The following is a 17,860-nucleotide window of genomic DNA, read 5'->3' on the forward strand; positions in this document are numbered from 1 at the left end:
AAGGAATCTCCACACTGTTCTCCATAGTGGCTGTACTAGTTTGCATTCCCACCAACAGTGTAAGAGGGTTCCCTTTTCTCCACACCCTCTCCAGCATTTATTATTTGTAGACTTTTGGATCGCAGCCATTCTGACTGGTGTGAAATGGTACCTCATAGAGGTTTTGATTTGCATTTCTCTGATAATGAGTGATGTTGAGCATCTTTTCATGTGTTTGTTAGCCATCTGTATGTCTTCTTTGGAGAAATGTCTATTTAGTTCTTTGGCCCATTTTTTTGATTGGGTCGTTTATTTTTCTGGAGTTGAGCTGTAGGAGTTGCTTGTATATTTTTGAGATTAGTTGTTTGTCGGTTGCTTTATTTGCTATTATTTTCTCCCATTCTGAAGGCTGTCTTTTCACCTTGCTAATAGTTTCCTTTGATGTGCAGAAGCTTTTAAGGTTAATTAGGTCCCATTTGTTTATTTTTGCTTTTATTTCCAATATTCTGGGAGGTGGGTCATAGAGGATCCTGCTGTGATGTATGTCGGAGAGTGTTTTGCCTATGTTCTCCTCTAGGAGTTTTATAGTTTCTGGTCTTACGTTGAGATCTTTAATCCATTTTGAGTTTATTTTGAAAATGAGTATACTACCCAAAGCAATTTATAGATTCAACGCAATCCCTATCAAGCTACCAACAGTATTCTTCACAGAGCTAGAACAAATAATTTCACAATTTGTATGGAAATACAAAAAACCTCGAATAGCCAAAGCTATCTTGAGAAAGAAGAATGGAACTGGAGGAATCAACCTACCTGACTTCAGGCTCTACTACAAAGCCACAGTTATCAAGACAGTATGGTACTGGCACAAAGACAGAAATATTGATCAATGGAATAAAATAGAAAGCCCAGAGATAAATCCACGCACATATGGATACCTTATCTTTGACAAAGGAGGCAAGAATATACAATGGATTAAAGACAATCTCTTTAACAAGTGGTGCTGGGAAATCTGGTCAACCACTTGTAAAAGAATGAAACTAGACCACTTTCTAACACCATACACAAAAATAAACTCAGTGTTGGGTATCTTTTCATGCGTTTGTCTTCTTTGGAGAAATGTTTGTTTAGGTCTTCCACCTTGTTTTGGTTGGATTGTTTGTTTTCTGATACTGAGCTGCATGAACTGCTTGTATATTCTGGAGATTAATCCTTTGTCAGTTGCTTCGTTTGCAATTATTTTTTAACATTCCAAGGGTTGTCTTTTCATCTTGTTTATAGTTTTCTTTTGCTTTTAATTAGGTCCCATTTGTTTATTTTTGGTTTTATTTCCATTACTGTAGGAGAGAAAATTTTAATTAGAACCCTGTTGGTTCTCTCAATTTAGCTTATTTCAGAATCAGTTTTGGAAAATTTGACTTATTTAGTAAAAATCTTTCAAATCCTGATAATGATTTAAGAATTAGAGAAATGTTTTTAATCCTTATTTCTGTTTCACACACACACACCCGACAGGCTAATCCTACTGTTTATTTTGTGTACAACTTATTCCTAATGAGGTCATACTTTGTGGACAGTACGCATAAGCCACCATGCTTCTTAGTATCTCACACACCACTTGTGCTGCTTAAATGAGGCTGAAAGTGTCAACCCTCCAGAATGAACACCATTCAGATAGGAACTCGATTTGGAGTAGTACTTGAGCAAGCAATGTCCGGAAGTTGGAAGTCACTTGATAATTGTATTGAGATGAGTTTAAGAAGTGAAACTGTATAAGACTAGCATGAAATAATCTATACTTTATATAGTCAACATTAATCTCCTCTGTTGTATGTTTTTTCCATTTTAGTGATTTCTATTCTAATTATTTCTTTTCTTTTGCCCTGTGTTTATCTAATTTTTTCCCTTATTTTCTAAAGTTGAATCCTTAGGTTAATGACTTTCAGTCTTTTTCTAAAATGGCTATTAAGGCTGTAAATTTTCTACTAAGCTGAATCTCATAATTTTGATATGCCATCTTAATTATTTTTCAGTTCTAAATATTTTTTATTTTCCATTATGATTTCTTCTTTGGCTCATGAGATATTTAAAAGTATGCTTAAAATGTATTTTAGTTTTTGTTATTGAATTCTGGCTGCTGCACTGTAGTCCCAGGTATGGTCTGCATGACATTGATTCTTTGGCAACTGTTGAGACTTGGTGTATGTGTGGCCTGGTGTGTTCAGTTACTAAATGTTTCTCTTGTGCATGAAAATCATTTGTATTCTCTTAATTACTTAGTTTAGAGTTCTGCCGTATGAGTCAAACTTTCTGTTACCAAATTACTTTTTTCTTATTTTAAAGATTTAAAAATTTACTAATTTAACTGGAAAATTGCATTGAAAAATGTAATGTTTACATATGAAAGCTATTTGAAAGTATAAAATGTATATGGTGGAAACACTTCCTTCTGTAATGCCCTCATCTGTCTAGTTTCTAGCCCTGCTGCCCCATAAAAAACTACTGTTACTAGTTTTTTGTGTATCCTTCTAGATGTATTTTTATACATATGCAAGGAACTCTGAATAAATATTATTTGCCCAGTTCCCTCCAGGCCCCCATAAGGGATTGTGTAGTATGTGTATGATTCTGTACCTTCTATGCCTTTTTCCCCAAGAAAAAGAAACACAAAAAAGCAAAATGGCTGTCTGAGGAAGCCTTACAAATAGCTGTGAGAAGAAGAGAAGCGAAAAGCAAAGGAGAAAAGGAAAGATACACCCATCTGAATGCAGAGTTCCAAAGAATAGCAAGGAGAGATAAGAAAGCCTTCCTCAGCGCTCAATGAAAAGAAATAGAGGAAAACAATAGAATGGGAAAGACTACAGATCTCTTCAAGAAAATTAGAGATACCAAGGAAACATTTTATGCAAAGGTGGGCTCAGTAAAGGACAGAAATGGTATGGACCTAACAGAAGCAGAAGATATTAAGCAGAGGTGGCAAGAATACACAGAAGAACTGTACAAAAAAGATCTTCATGACCCAGATAATCACGATGGTGTGATCACTCACCTAGAACCAGACATCCTGGAATGCGAAATCAAGTGGGCCTTAGGAAACACCACTATGAACAAAGCTAGTGGAGGTGATGGAATTCCAGTTGAGCTATTTCACATCTTTAAAGATGATGCTGTGAAAGTGCTGCACTCAATATGCCAGCAAATTTGGAAAACTCAGCAGTGGCCACAGGACTGGAAAAGGTCAGTTTTCATTCCAATCCCAAAGAAAGGCAATGCCAAAGAATGCTCAAACTGCCGCACAATTGCACTCATCTCACACACTAGTAAAGTGATACTTAAAATTCTCCAAGCCAGGCTTCAACAATACATGAACCATGAACTTCCTGATGTTCAAGCTGGTTTTAGAAAAGGCAGAGGAACCAGAGATCAAATTGCCAACATCCGCTGGATCATGGAAAAAGCAAGAAAACAGAAAAGCATCTGAAAAAGAAAAAGAAAACAATAAAGCAGAAAAACATCTATTTCTGCTTTATTGACTATGCCAAAGCCTTTGACTCTGTGGATCACAGTAAACTGTGGAAAATTCTTCAAGAGATGGGAATACCAGACCACCTGACCTGCCTCTTGAGAAATCTGTATGCAGGTCAGGAAGCAACAGTTAGAACTGGACATGGAACCACAGACTGGTTCCAAATAGGAAAAGGAGTTCGTCAAGGCTGTATATTGTCACCCTGCTTATTTAACTTCTATGCAGAGTACATCATGAGAAATGCTGGGCTGGAAGAAGCACAAGCTGGCATCAAGATTGCTGGGAGAAATATCAATAACCTCAGATATGCAGATGACACCACCCTTATGGCAGAAAGTAAAAAGAAACTAAAGAGCCCCTTGATGAAAGTGAAAGAGGAGAGTGAAAAAGTTGGCTTAAAGCTCAACATTCAGAAAACGAAGATCATGGCATCCGGTTCCATCACTTCATGGGAAATAGATGGGGAAACAGTGGAAACAGTGGCTGACTTTATTTTTTAGGGCTCCAAGTCACTGCAGATGGTGATTGCAGCCATGAAATTAAAAGACACTTACTCCTTGGAAGGAAAAAGTTATGACCAACCTAGATAGCATATTGAAAAGCAGAGACATTACTTTGCCGACAAAGGTCCGTCTAGTCAAGGTTATGGTTTTTCCAGTGGTCATGTATGGATATGAGAGTTGGACTATAAAAAAAGCTGAACGCTGAAGAATTGATGCTTTTGAACTGTGGTGTTGGAGAAGACTCTTGAGAGTCCCTTGGACTGCAAGGAGATCCAACCAGTCCATCCTAAAGGAGGTCAGTCCTGGGTATTCATTGGAAGGACTAATGTTGAAGCTGAAACTCCAATTCTTTGGCCACCTGACGCGAAGAGTTGACTCATTGGAAAAGACCCTGATGCTGGGAAAGATTTAGGGCAGGAGGAGAAGGGGATAATGGAGGATGAGATGGTTGGATGACATCACCGACTCAATGGACATGGGTTTGGGTGGACTCGGGGAGTTGGTGATGGACAGGGAGGCCTGGCGTACTGCGGCTCATGGGGTCGCAAAGAGTCAGAAACAGCTGAGCGACTAAACAGAACTGAACTCTACCTTTTTCATTTAATAGTATATCTCAAGATCTTTCTGTATCATTACAGAACGTTTCCTTATTCTTATTTTCCCCTCAGTTATATAATCCTTCATTGAATGAATAGACCATAATTTATTCATCTAACCTCACAGCTGTGTAATTAGGTTCTTTTCAGTCAATATGCATCTTCATTCATACATCTTTTTCCACGTTCAAATATCTCTGTAAGGTTAATTATCAGTTTTTCTCTGTCAGAGAATATGTACATTTGTAGTTTGATAGGTCCTGCTAAGGTGCCCTCCACTGGAGTGGAGGTTGTATCATTTATACCCCACCAACAGTATACTGTTTCCCCACAGCTTTCCCAGTTTAGGATTATCAGATGTTTGGGTTTTTGTCAGTCTGAGAGTAAAAATGGCTCATTTGTCTAGTTTTAATTTAATTTTCTTTTGTTATGAGTGAAGTTGAGAATGCTTTTCTATGGTTAAGAGCTGTATTTTCTTTATGTGAACCACCTGTTCATAACATTTGCCCATTTTTCTGTTAATAACCTAATTCTTTGTTAGATGTATTATTAAGAAATACATTAAAATCTTACAGTATGACAGTGAAGTTTTCTCTTTCTCATTGTTCTGTCAATTTTTGCTTTATATACTTTATATGTTGTTTGTGAAATGTTTTCATTATTGTTTCATTATTATTTATATTTTCATTATGTAGGGATTGCTTTATCCCTAACATCTTTTGCTTTCATTTTGTCTTATGTTAATATATTACACTGACTTTCTCATTGTTAGTATTTATCTGATACATCTTTTCCCATTCTTTTACATTAAATCTTTCTGTATCATTTTAGGTAGCTCTCATTTAAATAGCATGAGCCTGAATTTTCTTTTTTCATCCGGTCTGATGTTTTCTTTCAACTAGAGCATTCAGTCTATTTACATTAATTATAATTACGGATATATTTTGATTCATTTCTACTGTCTGTCTTTTCATTTTTTGTTTTTTTCCCCCAACAAGGGTCTATTAGTGATTAAGTCTCTCAGTATTTTATTTTTCAAAGTGTTTTTTCTCTTTCTTAAATTCTGTCTTTGCTGGGTGTACAGTTCTAGTTGATAGGGTTTTTTAATATTTGGGGTGTTTTTTTTTTTGGTCAGTACTTTCAAGGTATTTTTCTACTGTCTCCTAGATCCTCAAAGCAGCCTCAGCTTTTGTATCTTCTGCTCTGTTTGGTTCTTCTATTTTCTAGCTCTTGTTAAACTTCTCACCGTTCATCTCCTGAGTTTGTTGCACATCTATATGATTATTATCTTGAACTCTTTATTGGGTTGATTGATTATCTCTACTTCTCTTACTACGTCCTCTGGGGTTTTATCTTATTTCTTTGCTTGGAACATACTCTTCTGTCTCCTCATTTTGCCTCTGTGCTTATTTTTGTGTGTTAAATAGGTTGGGTTTTTCCTGATCTTGGAGAAGTGGCCTCTATTTCCTATAGTCCTCTGGCTTTCCCATATGCAATTCCCTCTGGTCTTCAAAGCCAGATGTTTTGGGGGCTCATCTTCCCTGTGCGGGACCCCCAGGCTGGAGAGCTTGACATGGGCCACAGGCCCCTTGGTCTTTGGGGAGAACCTCTGCAGTTGTGATTATCCTCCAGTTCGTGGGTCACCTACGTAGCGGGGTGGGTCCTGACTGCATCTCTGCCTCTCCTACCCATCTCCTTGTAGTTCTTTCTGTCTTTAATTGTGGAAAATCTCTTCTGTTGGTCTTCACGTCCCTCTCATAGAAAGTTGCAATTTGTAACAATTACATAGTCCTACTTTTGGTGTGCCCGTGGGAGAAGGCGAGCTCAGGGTCTTCCTACTTTGCCATTGTGGCCACTCTGTCGTCCTTCAGATCTGAATAACACAGGTCAGCTTCTCCTGTTGTACATGCTCACAGCCCTCTCTGTCTTAGCTTCATACCCTTAGCTCTGTTTGTAATGTGGCTCCATAGTTCCTTATTTCCAGTTTTGAAATCTAGAAAGCTTGAAAGACCAAAAGTTGTCACCCCGCCCCCTGACCCCGCACCTTCCCCCTTATGGCTCAGCTGGTAAAGAATCCGCCTGCAATGCAGGAGACCCGGGTTTGATCCCTGGGTTGGGAAGATCCTCTGGAGAAGGGAAAGGCTACCCACTCCAGTATTCTGGCCTGGAGAATTCCATGGACTGTATAGTCCATGGGGGCGCAAAGAGTCGGACACGACTGAGCGACTTTCACTCACTTCACTTTCATAAATTTGCAACAATCTTATTTGGTGGCAGATACCTTAGCTAAATTAATGTGAATTTATTGATGGTCTTCAATCTCTTTTGTACAACTGTTCTTGCCATAGCTGATTAATGAATTTGATTATGGAGTGTTATCCCACGTTGTTACAGTTGTATTCTAAATTAGGAAACCTATCTGGCCCCACAGGCTTTTAGATGAGAAATTGTGGACCTATAATACATCTATCTCTCTGGATGATTATTTGTTTAATGTGTAGTTCTCTTGTTAGATCATAAGGTCCTTGAAGTCAGAGGCCATGTCTATTTTTGTTGACCACTTTGGCCCTCTTTGCTCAAGTTAACACATAATAAACAATTTATAAATATTCGTAGAAGGAATGAATTAATTGAATTTGCTCATCTTAACATGAACTATGGTAATCAAATGTAATAAGTCACACAAACTCATTATATAATAAGAAAAGTATTGTATATAATAGAGTATTGATTGGCCTAAGGATTTTCTTATTGTTTTACTTGTTTCAGGTGATTCATTGGAAAAACTCCCTGTGTCTAGAAATTGTCAGCTTGGTCCACATCAACAGAAGTCTGATTCCCTGAAACCTCTCTCCATGTCACAACTGAAGCAATGGAGACATTTTCCTGGAGATCATTTAAATCTTACAGATCCTTTTCTTGAAAGAATAAGAGAAAATGTATCATTCTTTTTTCAAAATATAACCAATCAAACTACTGCTATATAATGAAATATTACTTTATGACGTTACTTTGCTTCCCCCTTTAAAAAGTTAATCTAGTAAGTAAATGTACTTCTGGAAAACAAATAGAAGTATTTTAATTATAATAATGTATTTTGTTGAACACTATATTATAGTTTTGATATGGTAGTCAGAACTGACTTGTTTAATGTTTTGTATATGTTCCTAAATATTGAAACATTAAAGACATACTTCTATCATCTTATAATTGCTTATCAATAAATCCATAATTTGTACACTTTATTAAGTGCTTTCTAAAGAATTTTCATAAGGAATACTAAAAGGTAAAATGCCCAGTTTCTTGTCTTTGGGAAAGCTAAATCGATTAGGAATTGCAGCCATAGATGTGGGAGACAATTGAAAACTTTGATAAGTTTAAACTATAGCTCAAGGGAGAAAGAAAATGAGAGATTGGGATTACAGATGCTGAAGATGTGATGCAGGCAGTTTGGATGAGAATGGTGTGTAGGTTGTGTCAGGATGGGGAGGAGCATTGGACCCTTCAAAGCACTGGTTTCTAATCTGGGACCTCTGACTCCTAGGGGACTGACACGCGGTCTGTAAAGCCATGTCCACCAAGCACTGTGTATACACTGGACCATGGTTCAGCTACCATCATGTTGAAGGTTTCTCGGGTAATTGTTGGCATTAGTGTACAAAGCAAGCTTTACAAGACTGAAGTTGCAAAGAGAAAGGAATTACTCATTTAATCTCCAGTTAGGGCTCCTATAATCAGCTTTTGATTCCTTTTAGGGAAATTTCTTTTAGACCAAATATGGTCTTAAGGTTTTGAGTAAAGACTCAATTATCATCAAATCTGAGTTCATTAGATCTGTAGTGCCATGCCGGGCATTTGTGGGCTTCCTTAGTAGCTCAGATGGTAAAGAATCCGCTTGCAGTGCAGGAGACCCCCTCGATTCCTGGGTCAGGAAGATCCCCTGGAGAAGGGATAGGCTACCCATTCCAGTATTCTTGGGCTTCCCTGGTGGCTCAAATGGTAAAGAATCCACCTGCAATGTGGGAGACCTGGGTTCGATCAGTGGGTTCAGAAGATCCCCTGGAGAAGGCAAAGGCTACCCACTCCAGTATTCTTGCCTGGAGAATCCCCATGGACAGAGAAGCCTGGCAGGCTACAGTCCGTGGGATCACAAAGAGTCGGACACGACTGAGAGACTAAACACATATACACATGCACGCCTGGGCATTTGTACATCTATGATTCATGAACTGGCATTTTGGGGACCAAGTTTTTCAGAAAGGAAGTAATCAACTAATAAAAAGCGAAAATGGCATTTCTGGACTCTGTTTACAGGCTTCTTATATGAGGCTTAACATATAAAGCTGTCTTCAGTATGTACCTTGTATCACATTATTCTCAGGTATAAAATCTTTTTAAAAAGGTAAGAGACTAGCTGTGTTATTGTCTTATGTTAACTGTAGTGGACACTAGGGTGTTCTGCCCAGGTTGCCCCCTTTAGGATCAAGCTGCTCGTTTATCCAGCTGTTGGGAGTGTCACCAGCGACCACTCATAGCCAAGTCTCTCTCCAAGAAGAGCCCACAGCTGAAAGGAGCTGCCTTATGCAAAGTTCCCGTCCCTCCCCTAGGTGACTGGCGCCCACTGATCTGATGATGTAGGGTAGAAAGGCCCAGCCCCTTGCCTCAGTCTGGGACAAGCCTTCAGGGCCCACTCCAGCTCTAGGCCCTCCGTTGAGGCCTGTGTTGTTGCTTCACTGCCGTTCAGCTTGTCTCTGTGTCCAGACCTGCTTCCTTCAGTGCCTTACAGACGTCACTCCTGACAAACTCCCTGCGTGCACATCTGCTCGGTCTGTTGTCCAGGTGACCTGACCTAAGACATTACCCACAGAGGCATCACCGAGGAAAAGCACTTGAATAATTATGATTGATGGCATCCAGTTGTCACTAGTTGTTGGCAGAATAATCGTTGAATGGAATGAGCTGATACATGAAAACATTTTTAAAAGTATAATAAATTTTGCATCATACCACCTTTGAAAAACAGACCACGTCGAAATGAATTACTGTCTGTACACTCACAGTGTTGTACAGTCATCACCACTATCCATTTTCAGAGGAATTCTCAGTGTCTCTGTCCCCAGTACTAGAGGCCTCTATCCAGTCATTCCCCAGTTGACAAATGCAATGAACTCTTTTCAATCTTCATCTTGACTTCTGTTCACATTAGGTATGGGTGAACCGCTTGAAATCCCTGCCTTTCTTAATTTTGATTAAATTCATCATTCCACAATTATTTATTGAATACCTAGTACATGTTGGACATCGTCTTAGGAATTACACATATAGCAAAAAATAGATGGTCTCTGCCTTCACTGTGCTTTCATTCTAGCATCATGAGAATAATACACATATGTAAGGGAGGTGTCAGGTGGACGTGCCAGGTGGGGCCACTCAGAGGGACCCCCAGCTCTGGGGAGGCGGCCCCAGGAGCCCAGGCCTACAGCTCTAGGCCAGGAAGCCTTGAACTTGGGCCTGCTTGGTCAGGATGCATGTCCTCTCCCAGGAGACCCCCCTCCGGCAGTGTTCTCAGGTCTGCCCGTGAGAGCCGGTCAAGCTGGTCCCCCAAGGAGCAGGCATCATGCACTTGCACACGTGTGACCTTGGAGCTGTGCGCAGAGTTGGTGTGCCTGGGTGTGTGTCTACTTCTGCAGCCCAGAGTGTCCTGAGTAGGAGCCTGCTTTTGTAGATAGTTCTGTGGTTTCAGAGGGCTTCCCAGGTGATGCTAGCAGTAAAGAGCCTGCCTGCCAATGCAGGAGACATAAGAGATGCGGGTTTGATCCCTGGGTCAGTAAGATGCTCTGGAGGAGGAAATGGCAACCCTCTGCAGTATTGGAGCATCCCATGGACAGAGGAGCCTGGCAAGCTATAGTCCATAAGGTCGCAAAGAGTTGGACACAACTAAAGTGACTTAACAACGTAATATTGCACATGGTGATAAGTACTATGAACAAAAATAAGAATAAGGGAGATATTAAAGTGAAGATGGAGATTGCTATTTATATGCGGTGGATTTATGCAGAAGCCTGAAAAAAGTCAGGGATTGAGACCCATGACATTTTCTGGGAAAAAGTGTTCCAGATAGAAGGAACCACAAGTCAAAGGCCCTGAGACAGGTGAAGGAGTATTGACGCATTTGAGAAACAGCTTGAGGCCACTGTGGAGAGAGAAGTGTAGTAAGAGATGAGGTGAAAGAATCGCAGTGAGGAGGTCAGATGTTACAGGGCATCGAAGACCATCTTGAAGGCTTAAACCACCGGGAATTGAGCCAAGGAAAGTCACAAGATGAGTCGCTCCGTGATGAGAACAAACTGGTGGAATGTGGGCTGGAAACAATGAGATGATTTTGGAGGCTCTTGCCATAATCTTGTCAAGAGGCGTTGGTGATTGGACCAAGGAGGAGCAGGGCAGTGTTGGATTGTGGATATTTTTGAACACAGAGCTGACAAGATATCTGAATGGATTGAATTTAAGGTGTAAGAAAAAAAGAAAAAGTGATTTTGGAATCATTTGGAATGATGCAAGGTTTCTGGCCCGAGCCAAAGAAGAAATGGAGTTGCCAGTTACTGAGATAAGAAGACTGTGAGAGGAGGTTTGTGGGGGAAAAGCCCAAGTTCAGACTTGATTATGTCAAGTTTGATAAGCCTATTAGGTAGCCAGTGGAGGTGTCAAATAAGCAGTTTGGTATGAGCTGAGTTCAGAAACATTGGTCAAGGCTAGAGAGAAATTCAGGATTTTTCAGCATGTAGATGGTATTTAATAAAGGCATGAGACTGGGAGATACTACCTCAGTGGTACATGTTGCTACAGAAGAGAAAATGAATGTTATAGTGATAAAGATAATAATGGCTAACATTAAGTTTTTATTATTGTGTTCTAAATGCTAAGTGCTTTGCATACATTAGCAACCTATGACACAGCGTTAGTGTCTTCGATGAACTGAGTTTTACTGTCTGTTCAGTGATATGTCCGAGGGTAGTTGTGAAACTTACATGAAATATATAGCCAGCCATGTAGAGAAATATTATCTTTTTTTGGAAGTATAGTTGGTTTATAATGTTGTGTTAGTTTCAGGTATGGGTATACAGCAAAGTGATTCATTTATATATATATTCTTTTTCAGATTCTTCACCATTACAGACTATTACAAGATACTGAGTATAGTTCCGTGTGCTCTACAGTGGGTCCTTGCTGCTTACTATTTTATATATAGTTCTGTGTATATGTTGATTCCAAACTCCTAATTTATCCGTCCTGCCCCTTTTCCTCTTTGGTAACCAGATGTTTGTTTTCTGTGTCTGTGGAGAAATATTATCTAGACTACATCAGAATTCCTCTTAGTTTTTATTTGGAAAAACACCCTATTCAAATTTGGTGAACCTTTCAACAACGTGGGTGTTGGTTGCTATCAAAGTGGAATAGAGGAAGGAAAATTTGTAACTTTGGAGACAATCTGAGCGGGAAGGATGGAGGGGATAAAAGTGAGAATGTGGAGGGAGGCTGGGACTGGGTCAGACAAGGGACGTGCCCTGTGATGGGAACCAGGGAGGATGTTTGAATTACAGTTGTTCTTCACTTGACTGTTTGCTGAGTAGTGTGGAAAGTAACCCTCCTTGATCTCTGCCTGACCCCGAAATCTTGCCAGAATTTCAGAAGAGAGGCTGCGTTTGCCAAGAGCCTCCATGTGACACGGGACCAAGGCCGCCTGCAGGACACAGGAGCCCCGAGGCTGAGAAGACAGTGCTCGGCCGTTGGGGATCGAAGAAGGCTTTCAGGCCAACAGGCCGGGGATTTGTGGGGGATCAGACTCAGTGAACCCAGAGTTTAAGGAGTGTCCAGTTAACATCTGGGTTGTACATACACAGCACCTTTCCTGTGGTTGATACTCAATTTATAAGAATTCTTTTGTCTGTTATCTACTCTGAGATAACAGTTTGTAGCTGTTATTTTGTAATACCTGGCTCCCTCTTAACACTAAGCTGAATTCTCTGAGGACGGGGATTTTATCATATTCATCCTAGTATCTCAGTACCTTGTATGGTCCCTGGCACAAGACTTGCAACTGAGAGATGAATGAATAAATGAATGAGATACTTCATCCGCCCCTACCCCCCTGCCCCTGCCACACGCACACTTTAACTGCCATGACTGGGTTCCTTGCTCAGAGATCTCACTTTGAGGGTATTTTTTAAAGCCGATTGCTGAGTGTGGGACTGTGCTTGGCACTGAAGAAGGCAGAAAGAAAGTGAAAGTCACACAGTTGTGTCCGACTCTTTGCCATCCCATGGACTGTAACCTGCCCAGCTCCTCTGTTCATGGAATTCTCCAGACAAGGGAGTCCTGGAGTGGGTTGCCATTTCCTTCTCCAGAACGCAGAGCCAGTGGGTTTTCTTCCCTTCTGGCAGCACAGAGACTTCCCTTCTTACTTCCATGATTTCTGGAATCATGTCTGCAGAATGAGCTGACAAAAACTGTCAGTGCAAAGGGTACTATTTGAGTCAAGTATTTGATTCATTTCTAATTACACAAATGCACCTTTGACATATCTTCATGGGAATATCTTGCTCTAAATGACAGCATAAATACATTTGAATCACGTTCTCATTAGGACTGAATCACTGATGGATTAAAGTGTGAGCAGCTCGGATTGGTAGAATTCAGCGTCCCAAGAGCTCATCCATCCATTTAGCAGCGTGTATGATAAAGGAAGAAGTCAGATAAACCTGCTGTCACTGTTCCTGCATGTTGCCTTCAAGGCCTGCTTCACATCGTCTGGCAACTTACTGACAAGATTGAAATTCTGTGATTCGCAGCAAATGACATGTATAATCAGTAGATGGCACTGTTTCTCTGAGTTGCTTCCAAGTTATTATGTTGAGCCATAGAGGGGTTTGTAGACATGCTATTTTGTTGTTGAAGAAAGAACTCAACAAAGGGATATAATTTTCTCTTACCTTGTGTGACAGAGGGCTTTTTTGGTTTAGAATAGTTTTCCTGAAGCCTCTTCTACAGCTGATCCGTGTTCTCTGCTTCAGGCCATTACAGACTAACATCCCTAAGAGCCTTATGTTGTTCACCAGTTCAGCATGCAGCTTTTATGATAAAAACAACTGTGGGGGAAAATCCTTACTGACTCAGACAGAATGGTTTGTTGGAGTTTGTTACACTTACTTGAAAACCTAAAGTGTTAAATGTAGGTTAATCTTTATAATTTCTTTAATTTATAAAAAATGATAAATCTCTAAGAGATGAAAATCCAATCAAACAGACAAAAACAATTCCTTTATTTCTATGTTTTAAAGAAATGTCAGAAAATACTAAAGACATTTTAAGTAGTTTTAAATCCGTATAATGTCAGAGGTAGGGATGCAGCAAGGGGACGGGAGAGAAGCTCGTTTCCACAGTTTCTCCCTCATCTTCGCTGTGGTCTTTGTCCTTAACTTGATGGGAAAACTTGGTCCACATCGCTGTTTCTACTGGCACAGGGCGGTGTGGAAATGCTGCTCTCCCACCAGCGCTGTTGGTCTGATTGCACCTCCTGTTCTGCTCAGGTTGCTCAGATCGACAAACACAAGACACGACAGACTGCTCTGAGGTTTCCTTATACACAGGGTGAGCGCTTCCCAGCTGGCTCAGCGGTAAAGCATCTGCCTGCCAAGCAGGAGATGCAGGTTCGATCCCTGGGCCAGGAAGATCCCCTGGAGAGGAAAAGAGCAACCCGCTCCAGCATTCTTGTGTGCGAAATCCCATGGACAGAGGAGCCTGGCGGACTACGGTCCATGGGGTTGCAAAGAGTCGGACACGACTTAGCAACTGTACAACAATATGCAGGATGGGGAACAAGAAAGCCTGTCCTGTAAAATGGAGCAGAAGCTTCCTGACTCCGGGCAAGGCCTCCAGATGCCCCACCCAGTCTGCACTTGGGGAGCATGTGGTCATGGGACGTAAGACTGAGGGGGTGTGGACAACCTCAGTTACCGGGGGGTCCTTCAGCCTTTATACCTTTCAAGGTTGAGAAATAAAGAGAAAATATGGAGGCTAAGGTACCACTTTTATTATCGAGAACAGCTTTCTTGGTGGACTTAGCTTGAGGTCTGTTACCCAAGTGAACGTAATACTGACCTCTATCTTGCCTGCGAGGAAATGCTTCCCTGGGAAAGCTGTGATGCGGAGGCAGGGAAAGGAACCCTGCTTTCTGTAACAGGCTCAAAGCTCCCGTCCCAGAGGAAGGAGGTGGAAATATTTTTGAGGAAAAATTCACATAACATAAAATTCACTATTGAAAGTAATTTATTGAAGTAAGGTTCACATAACATAAAACCCAATCATTTTAAAGTGAATGACTCAGTGCCATTTATTCAGCTCAGTTCAGTTTAGTCGCTCAGTCATGTCCGACTCTTTGTGACCCCATGAATTGCAGCACGCCAGGCCTCCCTGTTCATCACCAAGTCCCAGAGTCCACCCAAACCCATGTCCATCAAGAAGGTGATGCCATCCAACCATCTCATCCTCTGTCATCCCCTTCTCCTCCTGCCTTAAATCTTTCCCAGCATCAGGATCTTTTCAAATGAGTCAGCTCTTCACATCAGGTGGCCAAAGTATTGGAGTTTCAGCATCAGACCTTCCAATGAATGCCCAGGACTGATCTTTAGGATGGACTGATTGGATCTCTTTGCAGTCCAAGGGACTCTCAAGAGTCTTTTCCAACACCACAGTTCAAAAGCATCAATTCTTCAGCACTTAGCTTTCTTCACAGTCCAACTCTCACATCCATACATGACCACTGGAAAAACCATAGCCTTGACTACACGGACCTTTGTTGGCAAAGTAATGTCTCTGCTTTTTAATATGCTATCTAGGTTGGTCATAATTTTCCTTCCAAGGAGTAAGCGTCTTTTAATTTCATGGCTGCAATCACCATCTGCTGTGATTTTGGAGCCCCCAAAAATAAAGTCAGCCACTGTTTCCCCATCTATTTGCCATGAAGTGATGGGACCAGATGCCATGATCTTAGTTTTCTGAATGCTGAGCTTTAAGCCAACTTTTTCACTCTCTTCTTTCATCAAGAGGCTCTTTAGTTCTTCACTTTCTGCCATAAGGGTGGTGTCATCTGCATATCTGAGGTTATTGATATTTCTCCCGGCAATCTTGATTCCAGCTTGTGCTTCCTCCAGCCCAGCGTTTCTCATGATGTACTCTGCATAGAAGTTAAATAAGCAGGGTGACAATATACAGCTTTGACGTACTCCTTTTCCTATTTGGAACCAGTCTGTTGTTCCATGTCCAGTTCTAACTGTTACTTCCTGATTGCATACAGGTTTCTCAAGAGGCAGGTCAGGTAGTCTGGTATTCCCATCTCTTTCAGAACTTTCCACTTATTAATATTGTATTAAAAATTTTTGCTTAGTGATCACCATTCTCTTACCCTAGAACATTTTTGTCACCCTCTAAAAGATACCTTGTGCCTGTAAGGATTTACTTCCAGAGCTGGGTAGACTGTTACTATTATGGTCCTTCTCATCTTCTCTAAATCAGTGGCAAGGGAAGGAGGGTGACTGAACAGAGAGGTTATTCTTCAAGGTGGCTTTGGGCGGAAAGGAGGATTGGAAGTGATGGTGTGCTGAGCAAGGCTTCCATCTGACCATTCTGGCCCGTTAACTCCCCTCCCGGCTGTCAATAAACAAATTCCAACACCTTCTAGTGCAGGTTTCTTTCTCTGCTGCTTCGGGTCTCAACTGCATCATGTGAGATCTTTGGTTGTGATGCGTGGACTCACTAGTTGTGTTGAGAAGGCTTATTTGCTCTGCATCAGGTGGGAGCCCAGTTCCCCGATCAGGGATCGAACCTGTGTCCCCTGCGTTGTATGGCAGATTCTTAACCACTGGACCACCAACTTTCCATTTGTATTACTGTTCTCTAGAGAAACAAAATGAGAGCAGTCTGTCTGGCTGTCTGTCTATCTTATCTATCTCTCTGTTGACTCATGTGATTGTGGGGGCTGGTGGGACAAGCCAAAATCTAGGGCAAGCCAGCAGCTGGAAAAAGCAGACAGAATGTTGCAGCTTTGAGGCAGAATTCCTTCTTCTTTGGCAACTTTAGTTTTTGCTCTTAATGCCATTTGTTCTCCCACATTAAGGAGGATAATCTATTTTTTTTGTTGGTGTTCAGTAGCTTAGTCATGTCTGATTCTTTGCGACCCCATGGACTGCAACATGCTAGGCTTCCCTGTCCTTCACCATCTCCTGGAGATTGCCCAAGTTCATGTCCATTGGCTCGGTTATGCAATCCAACCATTTCATCCTCTGTCATCTCATCCCCTTCTCCTCCTTTCTTCAATCTTTCCCAGCATCAGAGTCTTTTCCAATGAGTCAGTTCTTCGCAGCAGGTGGCCCAAGTATTGAAGTTTCAGCTTCAGCGTCAGTCCTTCCAATGAATATTCAGGACTGATTTCCTTTAGGATGGACTGGTTGGATCTCCTTGCAGTCCAAGGGACTCTTAAGAGTCTTCTCCAACACCACAATTCAAAAGCATCAATTCTTTGTCAGTCAGCCCTCTTTATGGTCCAACTCTCACAGCCATACATGACTACTGGAAAAACTGTAGCTTTGTCTGGACAGACGTTTGTTGGCAAAGTGATGTCTCTGCTTTTTAATATGCTGTCTAGGTTGGTCATAGCTTTCCTTCCAAGGAACCAGCGTCTTTTAATGTCATGTCTGCAGTCACTGTCCGCAGTGATTTTGGAGACCAAGAAACTAAATTCTGTTACTGCTTCCCCCTTCTATTTGCCATAAAGTGATGGGACTGGATGCCATGATCTTAATTTTTTGAATGTTGAGTTTCAAGCCAGCTTTTTCATTCTCCTGTTTCACCTTCATCAAGAGACTCTCTAGTTAGTTCCTCTTTGCTTTCTACCATTAGAGTGGTTTTATCTGCATATCTGAGGTTATTGATATTGTCCCTGGCAATCTTGATTCCAGTTTGTGATTCATCCAGCCTGGCATTTCTCATGATGTACTCTGCTTAGAAGTTAAATAAGCAGGGTGACAATATACAGCTTTTCTCCATTTGAACCAGTCTGTTGTCCTGTATCTGGTACTAACTGTTGCTTCTTGACCCATATGCAGGCTTCTCACAGACAGATAAGGTGCTCTGGTATTTCCGTCTGATTTACAATCAACTGATGGTAAATCTTAATCGTATCTAAAAGGTTCCTTTGCCAC

General features: G+C 41.1%; 1 protein-coding gene across 5 annotated transcripts in view; it reads left to right on the forward strand.

The window, feature by feature from the left end:
- The window catches only part of RAD54B (RAD54 homolog B), a 118,259-nt gene extending 110,410 nt beyond the window's left edge, over window positions 1-7,849 (forward strand). For all 5 annotated transcript variants that reach the window (XM_027561527.1, XM_027561529.1, XM_027561528.1 and 2 more), the window contains one exon: window positions 7,374-7,849. In XM_027561527.1, coding sequence (XP_027417328.1) covers window positions 7,374-7,591 — 218 coding nt within the window. In that variant the 3' untranslated portion in view covers window positions 7,592-7,849. The remainder of the gene's footprint in view (window positions 1-7,373) is intronic.
- The last annotated feature ends 10,011 nt before the right edge of the window (window positions 7,850-17,860 follow it).

The sequence above is a fragment of the Bos indicus x Bos taurus genome, chromosome 14 (genome assembly GCF_003369695.1).
Source record: "Bos indicus x Bos taurus breed Angus x Brahman F1 hybrid chromosome 14, Bos_hybrid_MaternalHap_v2.0, whole genome shotgun sequence".
Taxonomy (NCBI): Eukaryota; Metazoa; Chordata; class Mammalia; order Artiodactyla; family Bovidae; genus Bos; species Bos indicus x Bos taurus.